Source organism: Aedes aegypti, chromosome 3 (genome assembly GCF_002204515.2).
Source record: "Aedes aegypti strain LVP_AGWG chromosome 3, AaegL5.0 Primary Assembly, whole genome shotgun sequence".
In the NCBI taxonomy this organism is placed as follows: Eukaryota; Metazoa; Arthropoda; class Insecta; order Diptera; family Culicidae; genus Aedes; species Aedes aegypti.
In genome coordinates, this window is record NC_035109.1 from 269,615,347 (window position 1) to 269,637,020 (window position 21,674).

Genomic DNA, 21,674 nt, shown 5'->3' on the forward strand with positions numbered 1-21,674 from the left:
ATTCCTTGTCTAAGCTTAAAAGTTTCCAAACAATCTTGAGGATTCTGATTTAGAACTTTGGATGTCTAGCAGTAGGGACTCTTAGAACTTGTGTTGAATCTTAAAGATTCTTTTAAGAATATGAGGATTCTTTAAAAACTCCTGGAATTCGTAGATGAATCCTGTAACTTTTGAGAGGTACATTTACAATTGCCAGGATCCTGAGCAGAATCATAGCAAAAATCGGGGAATCCTTGTGGGATTCTATTGATTTCTAACGAACTCTTAACAATATCCAATGCAATCTTCAACATTTTCAGCGAACTCTAGAGATTTCAGAGAGGTAAATTGTAAATTAATACTTGGTTCGTGAGGTTTTCTTACGGGAGCTTTGGGAACCATATAAGGCTCCTAAGATTTTCCTGCGAAATTTCAAGGATTCTTATTTAATTCCTTCAAATTAATTAGATTTAAATGGATTTCGATTATTGGATGTTGATAAACGGATTCCTAAGAATTTCGCTTGCTCTATAAAAGTTATCAAGTTTATCTTAAAAATACTCTGCTAAGCATGTATAGATCTCGAGGGACACATGCGGGATCGTTTTAGAAAAGTTTTCCTAAACACTATTTCACAAAAAGTTGGGGTTATAGGGTTATGTCGCGGACAAACAGACGAATTGAGTTGTTATATGCGTTACTAGGGTGGTTCAAAATATCGTTATTGATCCACTACGCTCATTCGATTTTAAATAAAATTCTGAATATCCTCTCAAAATTTGAACTTATTTGGATGAAAACTGAAGCTGATCAAGCTGTTCAAAGTTTGTATGGGAATACCGTTTTGATTCATATTACGGACACTTAAGGCCGCGGTGAAGTATAACCGAGCAAAAAGCACATAAATTAACACTTTCTGTATGATACCTCTGCATTATCAAGCTTCAAACACACTTAACATTCGAATGGTGAATGAAGATTTGGGTTTCGCAGCTCAAATAACCTAAAATAAAAAGAAATTAATGTTTTTTCCATGATTTTTATTCCGGACGCAAACTCACTTTTGCTTCAAATTGCGGTCATTTTGATTCGAATTCCGGACAGCACACGAAAACCAAAATTAAACTAGTAAAATTACACATTGAACGGCTGAGGGCGTTAGAAGAACGTCAAAACTAAATGCGTATAATAATTTTTCATGGCTTGCTATGGAAAATGTTTATTAAAACAAGCCTGAAAGTTGGGAACTTTTGAACGGGAAATTTTGAAACATTTCAAGTGAAACCTTTCCCATACAAAGATGAGTGTCCGGAATTAAAAGCTGTCCGGAATTTGAATCAAAACGGTAACTATGGAAAAACAAGCCAGTGATGCATTTGAACGCGTTCAGTTCGCGTTCCAGTTCATTTTGTTGAACGCAGCGATCAAGTAGGCTTGAACATTGAGCAATTCAAAAATATGAACCCGTGCGAGCCGAAAAATGGACGCGATCAGTTTTGAATGATTTACGACAAAATCTAGGACAATGTTGTAATTTTGATATTCATAATGGACCTATGCACGGGTTCACTATTTGACGTTTGAGCGGTGCCGTGTTATTTACGTGATCATGGCAACGAGTGAATTCGGCACCGCTCAAACGTCAAATTAGTGAATTCGTGCATCGATCCATATCGACGGCTGTATGATTTCTATATTCATAATGAATTACGGCAGTTGATAGTTTCATTTCTCAAGTGGAAGCTCCAATCATTATTGTGAGCTGAACGGGACGTTCTTGAGCAACGGCAAGCCCTTGCTCGTAAGTTCATTGACTACTACGTTCAAGAGCAAATTTGGCTCGGGCTCCGTTCACTTTTGGCTCGCGTTCAGTTCAAAATGCACCACTGAAACAAGCAAATCGTTCAATCGATTATAGTTTTTATTCAAGTGACCTTGAGGATTAGTACTATGTTGTTAGTTAGATGCATTCATCGGCTACAACTTTTCCCATAGTAATTCCCATACAAACTTTGAACGGCTTGTACAGTCTCAGTTTTCATCCAAATGAGCTCAAATTTTGACAAGAAACTCAGAATTTGACCTATAATCGAATGAGCGATGCGAAGAGCAAAGCAACATTTGGAACTATCCTAATCCTGCTGGAAAAAATTACCCCACTGAGACAGGACCTGATGCTCAGCTTGTGTTCTAAGATCACTTCCACAGTTAAATAACTGAGAGCTTTCTTAGTTAAAGTTGCAATTTATGTTTTTTTTTTCATATTTCAAATTTATATATCTTGTGACAGGCACGATGATTCTCTATACATAGGGATGCCGAGAAAATTTTCATTATGAAATGATTCTGGACCGACCGGGAATCATAAAGAGACACCTTCAGCATGGCTTAGTTTGTAACCGCTACCACGAGGCGTTCTGTCTGTTACAAGACTGTAGGAGTTATAGGATTATTTGTTTACTAAAGGCTAAGTTGTTATGTCTGTCTTGAAATAACTAAATGTTAGGGTTATATCTTTACAACATATTAGGGAGATGTAGCAAAGTTATATGCTAATAAAGAGGACGATAATTAGTAACAGAGCAAACCTTGAAGCTTGTCCATATAATGAATTATCTTCGGACTTTCCTAAATGTGTATCCACTCTTCCTCCCATTTGGTCTTGTTAGTCGATTGTTATCTGTACGAGCCATTGTTAACGACGCGGAATGTCCAATATGCTGAAGCCTTCCACCACGCGTTGTACTATGTACACATCCATTCGTATTTTTATCGGTATCAATCATGATTCTGTTTATCACTTCGAGAGCATTCTCATGTCACCAAATCTAGATAAGTACGTGTGTTCGTTGTGTTTTTAGTAAGAAATGCGTTTGTGTAATCTTTGAGTGCAGTTTTTGAAAGTCTGTGCAATTACTAAGTGTGCATCAACAGAAAAGATAGTTTTGTGAAATGGATTGTAAAGTGTTTATGTTTCGGGTCTTCAAAGGAAAAGTAAGTGTACTTAAGTGCTACAAATTGAGATTCATGTTTTTTTGATAATCCACCAGATTAGTAAGCGAGTGCTCGAAAGTGTTTTCATCTTACGAATGGCGCAGTTCTTTTTGATGATTTTCCAATGTTCTTCTTAGCTAAAATAAAACAAGGTGTAGATAATTAAATGCAATGCAAATGGACAAGACAGATAATTATAATCAAAAAGCTGCATTCTACAGACAGGTTGAATCGCCAGATATGTTTCTAATTCTATGGGGAAATGCAGTTATCACAGGATTTTAATTCTTCCACCGGTAAGGTTAAGGATTTAATCGTTAATTTTGATCCGTTATTGTAGAGAATACGCAATTTGTCTATAAAAAGCTTGCTTCTACAATCGCCGAAGGCAAGCTCATATATATCCAATAACATTCTCAACCAACGAATCGTATAGAAAATAATTGAAAGGAAATGTTAAACTTATGGAGTTGTTCCAGCACTCGTTCGCTAACCTCGTCGTCTAGCATTCCCTGCTGTTCAGGGAATGTGTAGTCAACATTTTGACTCTTTTTACCGACCATTTCGTCCACCCGCACCGACGATGGTACCACTGATATCACTTCGGCCTGTTTCCGATTGACCGTAATATTGTCGGTAGATGGTGCCGGTGGTTCTTCCTTAATCTCAGCTGATGCCACCGTATGGGGCAACTCTGCCGGGAAGCCTTCCTCCCAGTATTGATCCTTCACCAACGTTGGATGTTCGTGGTGCATTTCGTCCACAATCAGATACGAAACCTGAACGTTTCGATCGATCATCCAGTTCACTTCGAAATCGTCATCATCCTCACCGAATGGATTGATCAGCGATTCGGCCACTTTAAGCCATCCCATGTAGAAGAAAAACTGCAGCGTTGTGAATATGGGGAAGTATTGGTCGATTCTGGTCACAACCCCTGTGACGTTTTCCTTCGACGACACCCATTGCTGTCCCATAACCGAAAACAGAAAGTAGGAGTAAACGGCCAGCGTCACCACTTGAGTATACACCAAAGGAACACTGATGGTGTCGTAGGAGATCAGCAAGCCGCACTGTCCCCGGAATTTGTTCAGCTCGTCGATGATCGTCTTGACGGCGAAATCATCTCGGCAACGACCTTCCTTCCGCGCCCTGGTCACAATACTAGCGGCCCATACGATCGGCAGCCAGTGTTTGGAGTGTCGAGGAAACTTTTGGTTCAGATCGTGCATGATCTTATGTTCGTTCTCGTTGAGCAAACCGGCCTCGACCAGGTGATCAATCGTGGGAAACCGCTTCTTCACTCGGGGCGAAATGTTCGTTAACACCATGGTGAAGCACAAGCACACATATCGCATGATCGTCCGACGCATCACGCGACCTCGTTCATCCTGTGGAATCGGAAAAGATAAAAATGAGTTAGGACTACAAATTCGAAACTGATAAATGTATGGAAATTGAAACAAAAAAAAGAATTGCCTCTAATTATGTTGTCTTTTTTCTATACATTAGCATTGAACAAGTCGCACTATTTCAAAGGGTCATACTGTAAATAAAAACTTTCGAGAATTGTTCTTAATAAGATTCTTGAGGAATACATTTTGGTTTGGTGTCGATAGATATCTTTGTTGCAAAATTATAGCATATAAATCACAAAATACAACAGCGCGACAGCCCGAAGGCTAATAACTGTAGAAGTGCTCATTGAACATTAAGCTGAGAAGCAGGCTCTGTCCCATTGAGGACGTAATGCCAATAAGAAAAAGACATTAGATAATTTAACGCGAAAAATAATTACTACTATTTCAAATGGCTAATATGTTCATCAGTGGTTTTCCTTTTTTAGCAAAAGGGCTTCTAGGTACCGTCAAACGGGGTAACTTGCAACAATTTTCAACTCCAAAGCTATATGGATGGAAAATTTATCGATACAGATTAGCCAAAAACCATCTGGTACCCTAATCGCCACGTAAAGAATACCACATGGTATCATTTTTTTCAGTATTCAATTTTCTGGGATAAGGAGAGACGAAAATTTACGTTTTTAATGCTACCCCTGATGTGGGGTAACATGCAACACACAGTGCTACACTATTAAAAACTTAACCTATATCGTGTTAGTATGATCATTGGATAATTTTCTGCAGTAGTAGCATGACAATAATCAGAAACAAGCTACTCTACTCTTAGAAAATAAATTATTATTGATTGAATTATGAGTAATAAATCAATTCCTTTGAAAACTTCATTGGCATTGCGTAGGGTGTTCACACGGGGAAAATTTAGTTATAATAAATCTTGAAGATATTGGAAAGTCATTGAAACGTTTAAATCAAAGCGACGTATCACATATGGATATGTATGTCTTAAAATGGTATCTGTTGGTGTTTTGACATAACTTTCATCCTATTTTATGCGCTAAGTTCTCAATGGCAGATCTGGAAGTTAATTTGTACACAGATTTTCAAAATTATTCATTATTTTCATGAAAAAAATAGAACTAAATCTAATATTGTTATTTATGTAAATTTCCTAATATTTAGTACTAAACGTATATTGAATTGATTGAGCTGCAAATTTAATGTTGCTCAACGAAATCAACATAAATGTCCAACCTCGTGCTCTCAGGAACAGGTCTATGCTGCGACTGCCGCTTCAGCGAACAAACTACAGCACTCACGGTGCTATCAATGGCATGCAGCGAGTATTCAACAGAGTAGCCACTTTGTTTGACTTCAATTTGTCCCGTCATTCGCTCCGTACGAGATTTAGTTCGTTTTTTTCAAGTGCTTCCTAATTTGTCCGTTCTTGTAAGCTATTGTTTGTGAAAGTTATTAGTGTTGACATGTTCATTTGTTGAATGTTTTAAAACGTGTACTATTAGATTTTAAGTTTTATCATTGGGGCTTTAATTAGCCCGTTGACTAATAATAATAATAATAATAAACAAATATATGTTCAATTTGGCCTTTTCATGTATTTTCGATGACAAACGGCAAGACATGTCAAACCAGGCTAGACAATCGTCATCATCAAATGGGAAAAGTCGGCGACGAAACTAAAAGAAGCATCGTCATCGTCACTCAACCAACGTCGGATGACGATTTGCCGCAAAGATCCGATCACATAAGCACGATCCACCTCGGGATGGATTTGGTGAGCTGTCTAGTTGTTGCAGATGAACACTTATCGTGTAGCGCGACATCATCATTGCCACCAAGATCGCAACTCACCAGAAAAACAATAGGTATAATTAACAACTGCCCTATAGGCTTGGCGTCATGACGAACAAATACGATTCCTTCGTTACCGGCGAATCTTCGTTCGGAAGCACTGAGCCGACTAAAACTATGAATCGTGTCTTCGACAGATTAAGAGCTTTTTTTTGAAAAAATAAAACAAAAACAAAGTAACAAAACACGGCTGGAATCGAACAAACGATCTCTGAATTGTCAACTCCACGCGATTACCAAGAGAGCTATTATATAATCATGAGGAGAGCGGGTTCATTTGCCAATACAAGCAATTATGTGATGGCATTCGTTGGTTGGTGCGAAGCAAGCGAATATTCAGTAAACGCCTTCTTCTTGTGTGTAAGGGTAGCAAGCGGAATTAAGAAAAATTTGCTCGTTGACGATTTTGGATTGAAGTTAGTCTTGCATTCTTTCGTCGATGACGAGACGATGACCTGCCAGAGTTATTATACTGGATGAAGATGTCTTTTTTTATTTCGTCATCGTACTGTGACGAATCTGACGATTGCCTGCCCTGTATCAAACACTTGAGATCGAAACTGCTGTTGCAAGCTACCCCACAAGGGTAGTCAAAATCGTTTTTGATTTTTTATAGTGTTTAAGTATCAAAACTTTTATATTATCAATTTGTACACTACTAAGTACTGTAACTTATAGCAAATACCTCGAATCACATATTTCTACCGTAATAATTAATTAATTCATATTCTACGTATTAATTCATATTCTACCGTATTAATTAATTAATTCAAACATTAAAAAAACCGCATTGATAAAAAATGTGATTAATTTTCTCTAGAGCTTTTCTCCGAAATTTTATTGGTATTCAGTTTGGAACTCTTTCAATAACCCATATTCGACACAGGAAAATCTACATCAGGTCATCGCTTCATTGAATATTTTTTCATTTGAAGTGACATTGAAAATACTTTGAAAAATTCGTAGATATTATTATTAAGCCATTTTACGAGACATTTCGGAACAGCTGATCGCCGCAACGGCGTCAATTGACAGGAGACCTGGGATTAAATCCAGCGTGATTTTTAACAACGCCTCATCTTACCGAACGGGGACATGGAGAAAATGACCAAAAAGAGATCCAAAAATGTTCGTTACTGCAACATTACACCTAGTTGTTGTATCAGCTACCTCTTTGTTACCCATATTGCACATAAGAAGGGATTTTTGTGATCAGAAATATTTTAATGATGATTGAATTCTCCCAGGTCTCCTGTCATTTGACCAGCTTCGTAAAATGGCTCATTGTTAAATCTATATTGCCCCTATTCGCATAACAGTCCCATGTTCTATAAGAGGAGATCCCAAAGTACCGGACACCTAAGCCGCTAAATTCGTTATTCAAAAACAATTAATTTTATACGGTCTTGGTGCCTATTTATGATAAATATTATCGTTTTTGTAGCGTACAAGAATAAATTTGACAATATAAATATGAATTTTGACATTGCATTTTGATGATGTATTTCACCAAATTGCCAAATTGATCAATATTAAAAGGTGGCACCCAATATCGGACACGATCTGGAAATGCCTCGAAATATGTAAATTTGTACATCATTAAATGTTTTTACCCTAGGATTCATATTTTACTGCCAAATTCGATGAATTTGCAACATTCACTAGAGTAATTTGAGTTTTACTTAGTGTGCAAGAGGTTTATCAAAAATCCTCTTTCATATATGATGCAAAAGAGCACACTTTACGTGTTGTTCTGATATTTTTTTTTGCATCTTTGATATCATGATCAATAAAATCCCTGAAAAATGAATATATTTGAAGACCATTGGTGCAAAAATTACAAAGATATCATGTAACAAATGAAGCTGTCCGAAACTGGGGGACAGTAGGTGCTAGATCAAAATTGTAGGTTGACCATATTTAGTTCAAATATCATTCAAAATACATTCTTATTTTTAATTTATGATGGCTTTCCATTATTCCTGAGAGATCAAAATTATTTTTCCTTATTCAAAATCATTATTTGATATGTTCAAATTTAAGGCGATACGTCAACTTTTCATCGGTTTTCAAACATCTTTGTTGTTTTTTTTTTCCAAAAAAGCGTGACCTGGGAGAATTCAATCATCGTCATCAGTTTTCGCGATGCTAATGGTTGATGACTGTGCGCATTTCTAGCGTAGCTTTTCATCCAGGCAAAAACATAAATGTAGAAAAATTATTAAAATATTTCTGATCATAAAAGTGCCTTTTTATGTGCAGTATGGGTAACAAAGAGGTAGCTGATACAATAACTAGGTATAATGTCGCAGCAACGAACATTCTTGGATCTCTTTTTTGTCATTTTCTTCATGTTCCCGTTTGGTAAAATGAGGCGTTGTTAAAAAACACGCTGGATTTTATCCCAGGTCTCCTGTCAATTGACGCCGTTGCGGCGATCAGCTGTTCCGAAACGTCTCGTAAAATGGCTCATAACGTTTTTTTTTTTTTGAGGATCCAAAACATCAGGGTTTGATAGTTCCATAGTTAATAGTCATTAAACTAGAGATGGACGATTCACACATAAATTAACAATGATATCGATTTTCAAGATATGATTCAATCAATCAATTCACGGAGACAGCAGTACTTCAAAGCGTCCGGTTATTTTTCGTCGTCTGCTTCTAACTAACAACCGTGTAATATCGATAGCTTCACTTCCACCCAGCATGGCGCCAGACGGACTGTTGAATGCTTCGTTTACCCAACCCGTTTCCTAGTTGGGGTAGTCAGCTCTGGTCATACCGGGCTTGGTTGGAAGAGAACGTGGTATTGTGGGTGGATGATTTGATCGTACACGCAAATATGTCGGTCGCTGAATCATTAAAAATTAGAGTTGACTGAAATACTCTTAAGGTTGTTCAAAACGTGATTCCTTTCCATTCTCTATTTTAATGGTCAAACAGATGTTTTTCAGTTTATTTTAAAATCAATATACTGTTTGTAAGTACAGTGGAATTGCTGAAACAGGTGTTGTCCGCTTGGGATTTTGCCAGCCATGATTACAAGCTTAATACCGAGATGTCATAACTTCCGATTCAAGCTGAAAATTACAACAATGACTTGCGCGTGCACTTACCTGTCCGTGAATATTGGCACTGACGAATACTGCTATCGGGTCCGGCCAGGGTATACTGGTGTACTGGTTCCACCATCGAGTCATTACGATGGTGACGTAGAAACCAAGCACGAACGATAGTGGAATTAGATTACTATAGGTGGCACAATATTGAGCGATGTCTTCGAAAATCCTGCAAAGATGGTACAAAAATGAATACTTTTTCTAATCTGTTAATATTTTTGGATTTTGTTTTTATTACTATTCAGGATAAAATGGTGGCATCTTAACATGTCAGCTTTTAGCTAAAGTATAGTAGCTCCCACAAGCATCGCCAGTGAAAGCATGCCTGTTTATTATTATTATTTATATTTATTACCGTGCCTTTTCGCCATGGGCGAGTATACTGTACTATGAGCGTGGGTTTTAAATGTGCTCTGTCCTCAACGAACGTTGCGATCACTCTTGAATTGTAATGTACTAACAATGACTGGCTAAAAAAGCCATATCGAAGAAAATAAAAATACATATTCAGTGCTTTCGTTTAAAAGTCATAATTCATTAAAATCCATCTCTATACTACCTTTGTTAATCCTACACTCAATAAAGTACTTTGCCACGCTTTGAGTTGAGTTTTATCTAAAGTAAACGGAACTAAGGAAAGGTTTCGTATAGTGTTATCAGGTCGTTTAAATCCTTATCAGTGGAGCATCAAACCTTAAACTAATAATGTAAGCGCCACTGTAACTGTAACTAGGTATAACTTATATTGTACAGCTGGATCATAGAAAGAGTAAAAATGGCTGAAAATTTCAATGGCTTTCAAGGTAACTACGCAATCACGATAAGCCATATTTTATTGATCAATTTCTACTGGATTTATCTTAATGATGCGATTGAAATCGTAATGGATATTACTTACTTTTTCTGGTACTCATCTAGAACTAGTCGATAAGTTATGTTGAGAATATAATACAACAGTAGAAAACAGGTTAGGTCCAGCCAAACCAGCTTATAAATACTGCCACGCCATCTGAAAGGTAAGAAGACGAAAATTTAGTTATGATGATTCAGAAAATAAATAGATGAATGTGTAACAAATTTTGTGACTACTCTTTATTAAAATTTAAAGTAACTTGATTCAGTATTGAATATTTTTGTTTTCGAAAGAGGGACGGGTGGTTCCAAAATCTGAAAAAATGTGCTTACTTAATTCTTAAAAGAGCTTAAAGCAGATATGCTCAGTTATAGGTGATGATTTATCAAGAATAATAAAACTGTTTCGCAGTATTGCTACTGAAACAAGAATAGACTCTTAAGAAATTATTCGAAGCGATAGGTAACTGGTGGAAAATTCCTTTGAATTACTATCGTTTTTATCACAGAATTTACGAAGTCTGAATGGAAAAAGGACAAAGGCTCTTCGTGAAAAATAGCCGCAAAAATGAACATAGGACCCTAAGCTGAGAAGCATGCTCTATTTCCTGGGATGTAATGTCAGAAAGAAAAAGAGGATGATGCATATAATTTAAATCACCAAGAATGATCAGGTCAACGGCTGTGTATATCTACATAAAAAATCGATTATTTCCAGCCGGTAGGGTCGTTGGGGAATCGCGTGACCAAAACTTGCAACTCCTTCGTGAACTGGCAAGTGCTACTAACATCATCGCCCATTGGTGTGATGGGAAATAGTTCACACGAATCTCTTTCCTTTGAATAGGGAATCGCAAAATCAGCATGGTCGTAACAGTGTCGTCTCTTTGTAGGTAGTAGTATTACACTACGCCACGGCCAATGAAATGAAAAGTGAATCGACAGAAGTTCCATTCACAACAAAGACCGTGATTTAGTAGGAACGATAATGAAAACGATCATAGCTGCCTATTTGCCTTTTCAATGCTCTGGGCAGCAAGTTAATTTGCTCCAAACTGACTTGCGTAAATTGACTCGCAATAAGTCAAAATTTTTTGTCATTGGTGACTTTAATGCCAAACATCGGTCATGGAATAATTCTCAAAGTAATTCCAACGGCAGAATTTTATTTGATGAGTGCTCTTCAGGATATTTCTCAATTCAATACCCTGATAGCCCCACATGTTTTTCCTCTTCTAGAAATCCATCTACGATTGATTTGGTCTTAACCGACTCTAGTCATCTTTGTAGCCAACTGATTACTCATGCTGATTTTGATTCTGATCATGTCCCTGTTACATTTCAAATATCCCATGAAGCGATTCTCAATCCTATCAGCTCCACTTTCAATTATTTACGAGCTGACTGGAATATATATAAAACGTATGTTGACTCCAATCTTGATGTTAACATTTCTTTAGAAACTAAACTTGATATTGACAATGCTCTTGAAACTTTAACAAATTCCATTGTTGAAGCCCGGAGCATTGCAATTCCAAAATGTGAAGTAAAATTTGAATCCGTGATTATAGACGATGATCTTAAACTCTTGATCCGTCTTAAAAACGTGAGGAGAAGGCAATTTCAACGCACTCGCGATCCTGCTTTGAAAATTATATGGCAAGATTTGCAGAAAGAAATCAAGAAACGTTTTGCTCAATTAAGAAACAAAAATTTTGAAAATAAAATTTCTCAATTGGACCCTGGCTCTAAGCCCTTTTGGAAATTATCGAAAATCTTGAAAAAACCTCAGAAGCCAATACCGGCATTGAAAGAGGAAAACAAATTATTACTAACTAATTGCGAAAAAGCTCAAAAACTTGCTATGCAGTTTGAAAGTGCGCACAATTTTAATTTAAGACTTACTAGTCCAATTGAAAATGAAGTTACTCAGGTGTTCACAAATATTCTCAATCAAGAGAACGTTTTCGAAAATGCCTGGGAGACTGATTTGGAAGAAGTGAGAACTATTATTAAAAAATTCAAAAACATGAAAGCTCCTGGCGATGATGGAATTTTCTACATCCTCATCAAGAAACTTCCAGAAAGTAGCTTATCATTTTTAGTTGATATATTTAACAAATGTTTTCAATTAGCATATTTTCCTGACAAATGGAAAAATGCTAAGGTTGTTCCAATTTTAAAACCAGACAAAAATCCTGCAGAAGCTTCTAGCTATCGTCCAATCAGTTTGCTTTCCTCCATCAGTAAACTTTTTGAAAAGGTTATTTTGAACAGAATGATGGCTCACATCAACGAAAATTCAATTTTTGCCAATGAACAGTTCGGATTCCGCCATGGACATTCGACCACTCATCAACTTTTACGTGTAACAAATTTGATCCGTTCCAACAAATCTGAAGGCTATTCTACTGGTCTTGCTCTTCTAGACATAGAAAAAGCATTCGACAGTGTTTGGCATGAAGGTTTGATTGTAAAATTAAAAAACTTTAATTTTCCAACATACATTGTTAGAATAATTCAAAGTTATCTGTCAAATCGTACACTTCAGGTTAATTATCAGAACTCCAGATCTGAAAAACTTCCTGTAAGAGCTGGTGTTCCTCAAGGCAGCATTTTGGGACCAATATTATACAATATTTTCACATCTGACTTACCTGAGCTACCTCAGGGATGTCAAAAATCTTTGTTTGCGGATGACACAGGCCTCTCCGCCAAAGGACGAAGCCTGCGTGTCATCTGTAGTCGATTGCAAAAAAGTTTGGATATTTTTTCTTCATACTTGCAAAAATGGAAGATTTCTCCTAATGCTTCCAAAACTCAACTAATAATATTCCCACATAAACCAAAAGCTCTTTATTTGAAACCTTCAAGTAGACATGTTGTCACGATGAGAGGGGTTCCAATAAATTGGTCAGATGAAGTTAAGTATCTAGGGCTCATGCTAGATAAGAATTTAACTTTCAAAAATCACATTGAGGGCATTCAAGCCAAATGTAATAAATATGTAAAATGTCTCTATCCCCTTATTAATAGAAAATCAAAACTTTGTCTTAAGAACAAGCTGTTGATATTCAAACAAATTTTCAGGCCAGCCATGTTGTATGCTGTACCAATATGGACTAGCTGTTGTAATACCAGGAAGAAAGCTCTGCAGAGAATTCAAAATAAAATTTTGAAAATGATTCTGAGGCTTCCTCCCTGGTATAGTACCAATGAGTTACATAGAATATCCAATGTTGAAACATTGGAACAAATGTCAAATACAATCATTAATAATTTCAGGCAAAAATCGTTACAATCTTCTATTGCCACGATTAATGCGTTATATGTTTAGGTTAAGTTAGGTTAAGTATATTCAAAGCGTTTTTTTTCTCTTATAAGCAGGTGAAATCAACTCACCTGTAAAAAAACTGAACTGCTACGGCAAATGAAATGTAATATGTTGTTAACAAAATGTTAATTAAATCTTAAATTTGTTTTACCAAATTAGGATGATAGTGTTGTCAAATAACACAGAACACCTAGATATAAGAAATGAATGTAATGTTGAGAATGATACTAATAAAGAAATTAAAAAAAAAAAAAAAAAAAAAAAAAAAAAAAAAAAAAAAAAAAAAAAAAATGAAAACGATGAGTTCGCTGATAATGATTTGTAAACGTACGGAAAGAATTTTGTTGATCAGTACAATGTTTTGTTTCATGTGAATGGATCATGAATCTTATTAAAGTTAATGATACAATCCTAGGAAATTTCGAATCAAGATTTGATATGCCATGAACCATCCGTCATGTAAATAATGGCAGGTGTATGATAAGATAAGTGAAAGCGATTACAAAAGTCGAAATCAGTGTTTTTTATTTAGCACCTCTTGCGTCAAGGTTAGGTGACACTTTGGCGAACGTGTACCTACATGCACATAAATTATTCCGGTTGGTTCTTCGACGAACAATCATGACTCATCAACCCATTTCGGGAGATGATCGATGCGTAATGGAAGGTTACTTTACTTCACACATCGAATCACCCATGACCTCCCTCTGTCTTTTTCTATTGAATGCTTTTGGTAGTGATAGCTTCAAATAAATTTGATACATTCTTTGTACATCATATGAAGTTACCAAAGATTCTGTGGAATTGCTGGCTGTATCGAGCATTTAAAAGTAGAAGATGAAAGAATTGATGTAACAGTCAACCTTAGCATTCGCAAGATAGATCCGAAGCATGATTTCAGCTGGTCTATCAGGAATTGTCTGAAAATTCATCCGGCATTAAGGGGTCTGTTTTATAAATTGAACAGATTTATGTGACTTTTCAGTACACTGTACCACGAAAGTACCCTTTAAAGGGTAAAAAAGCACCCACTTTGAAATAAACTAGTTTAACTCATAAAAAGAGTAAAGGGCCTGTACTCTTTAAAGAGTAAACGGCTTGTACGTCAGTTTAAGGAGTAAATTTTACCCATTATTCGAATTTGATTTAACTAGGATAATGGGTAAAATTTACCCCTTTTAATATTGATTAAATCTTTCAATGCGAGATATTAGTTAATTGAGAAGGAAAAATGCTGAGAAATGTAAAAGAACTTTAATAACACCAGTTAACTATATTTATTATGAAAAAAAAAAAACATCAAGTACAAATTGATGCGCTTTTAATCAGCACATGCATAGCTTTGAAACCAAAATAATTTGTATTCCCGGACTATGATTCATATGTGGCGCCGGAACGTCTCGAAGTCAACATGCCTATTTTTCTCAAGCTGGTGATGTTTGGTATTCCAAATCCTGATAAATCTTCCGGTGTATATCCTGCGTTCAAACCAAAATATATTATTTTATGAACCCATCCATGATATTTAAAATATATTTCGCTTAATTTACCTGCATTTCTTTGCACTTTTCAGCCAATTGGTCCTATATTCATCACATATAAACTTAAACAAATGAAACTTTTAATCCTAATGTTGAGAAACATTTGCTCTTCACGAGCTGAAGACAATTTTCACCCATTAAAGAGTATACCTTTGGAACAAGAAAATGGGCAAAAAATACTCTTTATGTGAAATTAAAAAGTACCCGTTATTCTGACAGCTCCATATATCAGAAAAAAGTGGGCATTTTTTATACATTAATGGGTACTGCCGAGTTTACAGTGTATACACTGTCGATCAAAGTAAGCATGCATATTTCAGATGTCACCCGGCGACTCCCATGGACTAATGCCCGAATTCACTAATTTGACGTTTGAGCGGTGCTAAATTCACTCATTTCCATAGGCCTTTTCATGTGACAGATCCGTCTATGCATTTGTTTACATCGGTGGAGGACCGGTGCTAACACGGGCCTGTCATTTTCATAGAAGAACTGTCAAAGTGCTTCCCGATCAGCTGATTTGAGACGTCATGTGAATAGGCCTATGGTCACATACATAACATCCCGAAGAGGAAAGAATAACTCGCCATAACTTATGCATACCATAATTTGGTATCATACCATAATTAGGTATTGTTCAGTTGTCAATACCTCATTTTGGTATTGTAATGGTATTTGAAAAAAATGTTTAAAACAATTAAAAATACTTCATTCTGGTATTCGATAGCTATTGAGGACTGCTGGAGGCATTGAACTACTATTGAAAAAAATCACTTTTACATGAAAACCCATCAAGTGTTATATAGGTATTACAATACCTGATCCAATTATCAGCTTGGTATTTGTAGAATATGCGGAAGGTATTATTTGAGGTATATTACCTCTTATGCAGGGCTCATTCATACCTCATTCAGGTTGTAAGTATTGGAAATTATCTGGTATGGAATACCTCAATTTGGTATTCAGCAATGTTGCTGAACAACGATCGGAAACGCGAGGCACGATGAATTTTCAGAATCTGCGAATAAACACAAACAACCGTTCGGGCGCTACATTCGTTCGTGTTTCATTTTCGGATCACTGTTTCTCCTGACGCTATTATCGGGTGATTTTCCATCGCTCAGTAATGTGAACGGTACACTGTACCACGAAAGTACCCTTTAAAGGGTAAAAAAGCACCCACTTTGAAATAAACTAGTTTAACTGATAAAAAGAGTAAAGGGCCTGTACTCTTTAAAGAGTAAACGGCTTGTACGTCAGTTTAAGGAGTAAATTTTACCCATTATTCGAATTTGATTTAACTAGGATAATGGGTAAAATTTACCCCTTTTAATATTGATTAAATCTTTCAATGCGAGATATTAGTTAATTGAGAAGGAAAAATGCTGAGAAATGTAAAAGAACTTTAATAACACCAGTTAACTATATTTATTATGAAAAAAAAAAACATCGAGTACAAATTGATGCGCTTTTAATCAGCACATGCATAGCTTTGAAACCAAAATAATTTGTATTCCCGGACTATGATTCATATGTGGCGCCGGAACGTCTCGAAGTCAACATGCCTATTTTTCTCAAGCTGGTGATGTTTGGTATTCCAAATCCTGATAAATCTTCCGGTGTATATCCTGCGTTCAAACCAAAATATATTATTTTATGAACCCATCCATGATATTTAAAATATATTTCGCTTAATTTACCTGCATTTCTTTGCACTTTTCAGCCAATTGGTCCTATATTCATCACATATAAACTTAAACAAATGAAACTTTTAATCCTAATGTTGAGAAACATTTGCTCTTCACGAGCTGAAGACAATTTTCACCCATTTAAGAGTATACCTTTGGAACAAGAAAATGGGCAAAAAATACTCTTTATGTGAAATTAAAAAGTACCCGTTATTCTGACAGCTCCATATATCAGAAAAAAGTGGGCATTTTTTATACATTAATGGGTACTGCCGAGTTTACAGTGTAGACACTGTCGATCAAAGTAAGCATGCATATTTCAGATGTCACCCGGCGACTCCCATGGACTAATGCCCGAATTCACTAATTTGACGTTTGAGCGGTGCTAAATTCACTCATTTCCATGGTCACATACATAACATCCCGAAGAGGAAAGAATAACTCGCCATAACTTATGCATACCATAATTTGGTATCATACCATAATTAGGTATTGTTCAGTTGTCAATACCTCATTTTGGTATTGTAATGGTATTTGAAAAAAATGTTTAAAACAATTAAAAATACTTCATTCTGGTATTCGATAGCTATTGAGGACTGCTGGAGGCATTGAACTACTATTGAAAAAAATCACTTTTACATGAAAACCCATCAAGTGTTATATAGGTATTACAATACCTGATCCAATTATCAGCTTGGTATTTGTAGAATATGCGGAAGGTATTATTTGAGGTATATTACCTCTTATGCAGGGCTCATTCATACCTCATTCAGGTTGTAAGTATTGGAAATTATCTGGTATGGAATACCTCAATTTGGTATTCAGCAATGTTGCTGAACAACGATCGGAAACGCGAGGCACGATGAATTTTCAGAATCTGCGAATAAACACAAACAACCGTTCGGGCGCTACATTCGTTCGTGTTTCATTTTCGGATCACTGTTTCTCCTGACGCTATTATCGGGTGATTTTCCATCGCTCAGTAATGTGAACGGTACACTGTACCACGAAAGTACCCTTTAAAGGGTAAAAAAACACCCACTTTGAAATAAACTAGTTTAACTCATAAAAAGAGTAAAGGGCCTGTACTCTTTAAAGAGTAAACGGCTTGTACGTCAGTTTAAGGAGTAAATTTTACCCATTATTCGAATTTGATTTAACTAGGATAATGGGTAAAATTTACCCCTTTTAATATTGATTAAATCTTTCAATGCGAGATATTAGTTAATTGAGAAGGAAAAATGCTGAGAAATGTAAAAGAACTTTAATAACACTAGTTAACTATATTTATTATGAAAAAAAAAACATCGAGTACAAATTGATGCGCTTTTAATCAGCACATGCATAGCTTTGAAACCAAAATAATTTGTATTCCCGGACTATGATTCATATGTGGCGCCGGAACGTCTCGAAGTCAACATGCCTATTTTTCTCAAGCTGGTGATGTTTGGTATTCCAAATCCTGATAAATCTTCCGGTGTATATCCTGCGTTCAAACCAAAATATATTATTTTATGAACCCATCCATGATATTTAAAATATATTTCGCTTAATTTACCTGCATTTCTTTGCACTTTTCAGCCAATTGGTCCTATATTCATCACATATAAACTTAAACAAATGAAACTTTTAATCCTAATGTTGAGAAACATTTGCTCTTCACGAGCTGAAGACAATTTTCACCCATTAAAGAGTATACCTTTGGAACAAGAAAATGGGCAAAAAATACTCTTTATGTGAAATTAAAAAGTACCCGTTATTCTGACAGCTCCATATATCAGAAAAAAGTGGGCATTTTTTATACATTAATGGGTACTGCCGAGTTTACAGTGTACGATCCAAGCTGCCTGCTCTTCGCGAAGAGCAGGAAAATATTCATTTCGATCATCTTCATGCGAGCTCGCAACAATCACGCTAAACTTGCTCCGCTCAAAAATGAGAGCCGAGCGCACAAAATTGGCCTCTTTTCGTGCAGCACAGATTCTGTGCAAAGGGGCTGTACACAGTTTTGTGCAAACGGTGGTAAACAAAACTGAATGAGTGAAATGCGCACAGAGGAGAAACGCTTGGAATGCGGAATTCACTTCCATTTTTGTTTTGTTTCTGTAAACATTAAAAAAAAACATTCCAATAATAAAGTTTTTCAGAGATTTTTTCATTTAAATAGCAGAAGTGGAAGCAAATAGGGGAAAAACTTTCGCATTTGAGACCATCTTCCAGATTTTCGTTAAAAAATATCTAAAAAAACTTCCCATCTTACCAACGGCCAACTGTTTGCTGCTGCGCGGGAGATCATTGACAGTTCTGTTTCCATCGATTCCCGCACAGCCGAAGGCCAACACGTCGGCAACTCACAGAATGAGTGCGACCTACACCGAATTTTCACTCAGTCAGCCAGTTTTGCATTGGTTGCCTCATTCTGTGTAGTTTTAACACATGCGCTGCGTGGAGCTGGCTTAGCGTGGCGTGTTTGTTTGACTTTACGAGAAGAAGCAACCATGCAATGAATCACGAGAATGAACAGCGCGTGGATAAATGAATCCTACGAGTGGATAGTAGTGTGGGACAAAATTTAGATTCTCGCTCCAGTCCACTTTTTGGATTGCATTTAGGTCCCATAACAACTGTTCAAAATTTCAGCTCGATCGGAGAAACTATATTTTAGCGCCAGCCGTTCAAAGTTTGTATGGGATTTACTATGGGAAAACTTACTTTTGCAAAGAAAATCGCCAGTGGTCGCCCATTGATCTCTATAAAAATTCAGAACACAGACCTCGGTAGGTATTTTTACGATGAAGAATATTGCCGAAGACCGCGAAACAATCCGACACTTGTGAAAAAAGTTATTCAATGAAAACCTATTGGCAACGCGACGTTGATTAACACGTAAAGGTATAACAATAATAACAAAATCGGGCAAAATTTCCGAATAGTCTACGCTTAATAACTTTTTACAATAGAGGTAATAAACTATAGAGGAAGAATGTCGCTGGCGTCGCTGCAGGAACATCTTTTGCTGGCGGAGATAGGCGGGGCTATAAATGTCAACGCGAAAAAGTATGCAGTTTGACACTTATGTACCCAACATGTTTCTGAGCGAGAACAAAGGGAACAGCAGCGACATTCGTCCTCTATAGTTTTCTATCTCTATTCTTTTTACACAAGCATCGTATTGCTTTGTGGTCTTCGGCAATGTTGTTCATCGTAGAAATACCTCTCGAGATCTGTGTTTAGAATTTTAATAGAGGTCAATGGGTGGCCTCTGGCGATTTTTCTTTGCAAAACTAAGTTTTTCCATAGTATCCATCCCATACAAACTTTGAACGGCTGGCGCAAATATATAGTTTCTCCGATCGAGCTGAAATTTTGCACAGTTGTTATGGAACCTAAATGCAATCCAAAAAGTGGACTGGAGCTAGAACCTATTTTTTTCATATAACCGTGCCCCAGGCTAGTGGATAGGCTTCGCGAACCACTTATCGGTGTATTCATTTTGCTTCTTCGGCGTTGCATCCGTTCGCTTATGGACCTATGCACGGGTTCACTAATTTGACGTTTGAGCGGTGCCGAATTCACTCGTTGCCATGGTCACATATATAACACGGCACCGCTAAAACGTCAAATAGTGAACTCGTGCATTGGTTCATTGCGATGCTCTCCGTGACGCAAAAATGAAAAATGAATTTTGGCGAATGTTGGATCGCGAAGATGCGTCGATCATTGTTCACTAAGAAGATCCATCGCAACACTGGTATTCAGTAGTTATTTTCTTCTGCTCGGGATGGCACCCCGATGGCAGATTTCTGGCAGAATAATTCCACAATTTAGGACTCAAGAACGAGATTAAAAAATGAATCTCAATAGGGCGATATTCAAAACTGAAAAGGCAATAGATGGCTCTTTTTCAATGGTAGTAAAAACGAAATCCTGAAGCAAAGAAAGCACCACGGAAGATGAACTAAACACAAAAAGTTATGTATTCACTTTACACTTGATTTCTAATCACTACTTTTTTGATTCAGTTTCCTAATTGCAAGCAATTCACGATTTTCATTATTTTCCATACGTTTTGACAGCTCTCCGACTACCGTCAAACGGGGTGACTTGCAACACATTGTAATTTACAACTAAATTTCACTATAAATCACAATTTTCAATAGAAAATTCGTTTTAAATCGGTGCTTCAATACGTGTGACTCACAATTCAAGTAGGGGCCACGATTGAAACTGTTATTATAAATATGTTCATACAATAAACATAATTCTTTTAAATGTCCAGAAAACTGATACTTGATGGAGGTTCAAAATCGTGACCTGAAAACATGAGATCGATTTAATGTACAAAAGTAATACTCTACATGTTGTTTCTATAACTAATAAGTGATAATATGACGAACTTTATTTTACGCAATTGCATCAACAACTTTTTAATAAAAATATTTTTTATACACATGTACCTATGCGGGGTGACAGTTCGGCTTAGAACGCCGTCGCGAGCAGTCGATCCTTTTTAGGTTCCGCAAGTGCAGGCATTCGTCTCATATTTTAATCAAAGAATTGACAGAAATATGTGTGATTTTTCGGGAGGAATACTATGTGTCTTCTTTAGCATACTTTGACTGGGCTTTCGTTGTAATTAAATCCGTGCATTTTTTTAAAAACGTGGCTGAATAGTTGAAAAAAGTAAGAGGTTGTTTCCGAGATACAACCGCAAAGTTGACGTTGGATAACGTTAGCTTCTTCTATTTCCTGGCTTGAGACAGTCACGAACTTATAAAAGATTTCTACTAATGAAAATCCAATCAATTTTCATACTATTTGTTGCATGTCAGTTCCGACCTATAATGGACATTGTGTGTTATTATTTGGTTGGTTCGGTTAACGCTTCAACACCGATAGAATCGGTCGATGGAAGAAGAAGCATGAGCGGAA

The 21,674-nt window shown here is 36.5% G+C and overlaps 1 protein-coding gene across 2 annotated transcripts in view; it reads right to left on the bottom strand.

Annotated features, from left to right (window-relative positions):
• The window catches only part of LOC5577241 (bestrophin-4), a 72,725-nt gene that overhangs the window by 11,539 nt on the left and 39,512 nt on the right, over positions 1–21,674 (bottom strand). Inside the window, exons 3-5 of one of the 2 annotated variants that reach the window (XM_001656297.2) lie at positions 10,226–10,336; positions 9,325–9,496; positions 3,534–4,364 (exon numbers count right to left, since the gene is read on the bottom strand). In XM_001656297.2, the coding sequence (XP_001656347.1) occupies positions 3,534–4,364; positions 9,325–9,496; positions 10,226–10,336 (1,114 nt within the window). Of the gene's footprint in view, positions 1–3,467; positions 4,365–9,324; positions 9,497–10,225; positions 10,337–21,674 lie in introns of both variants that reach the window. The other variant, XM_021853593.1, reaches the window with a different exon arrangement.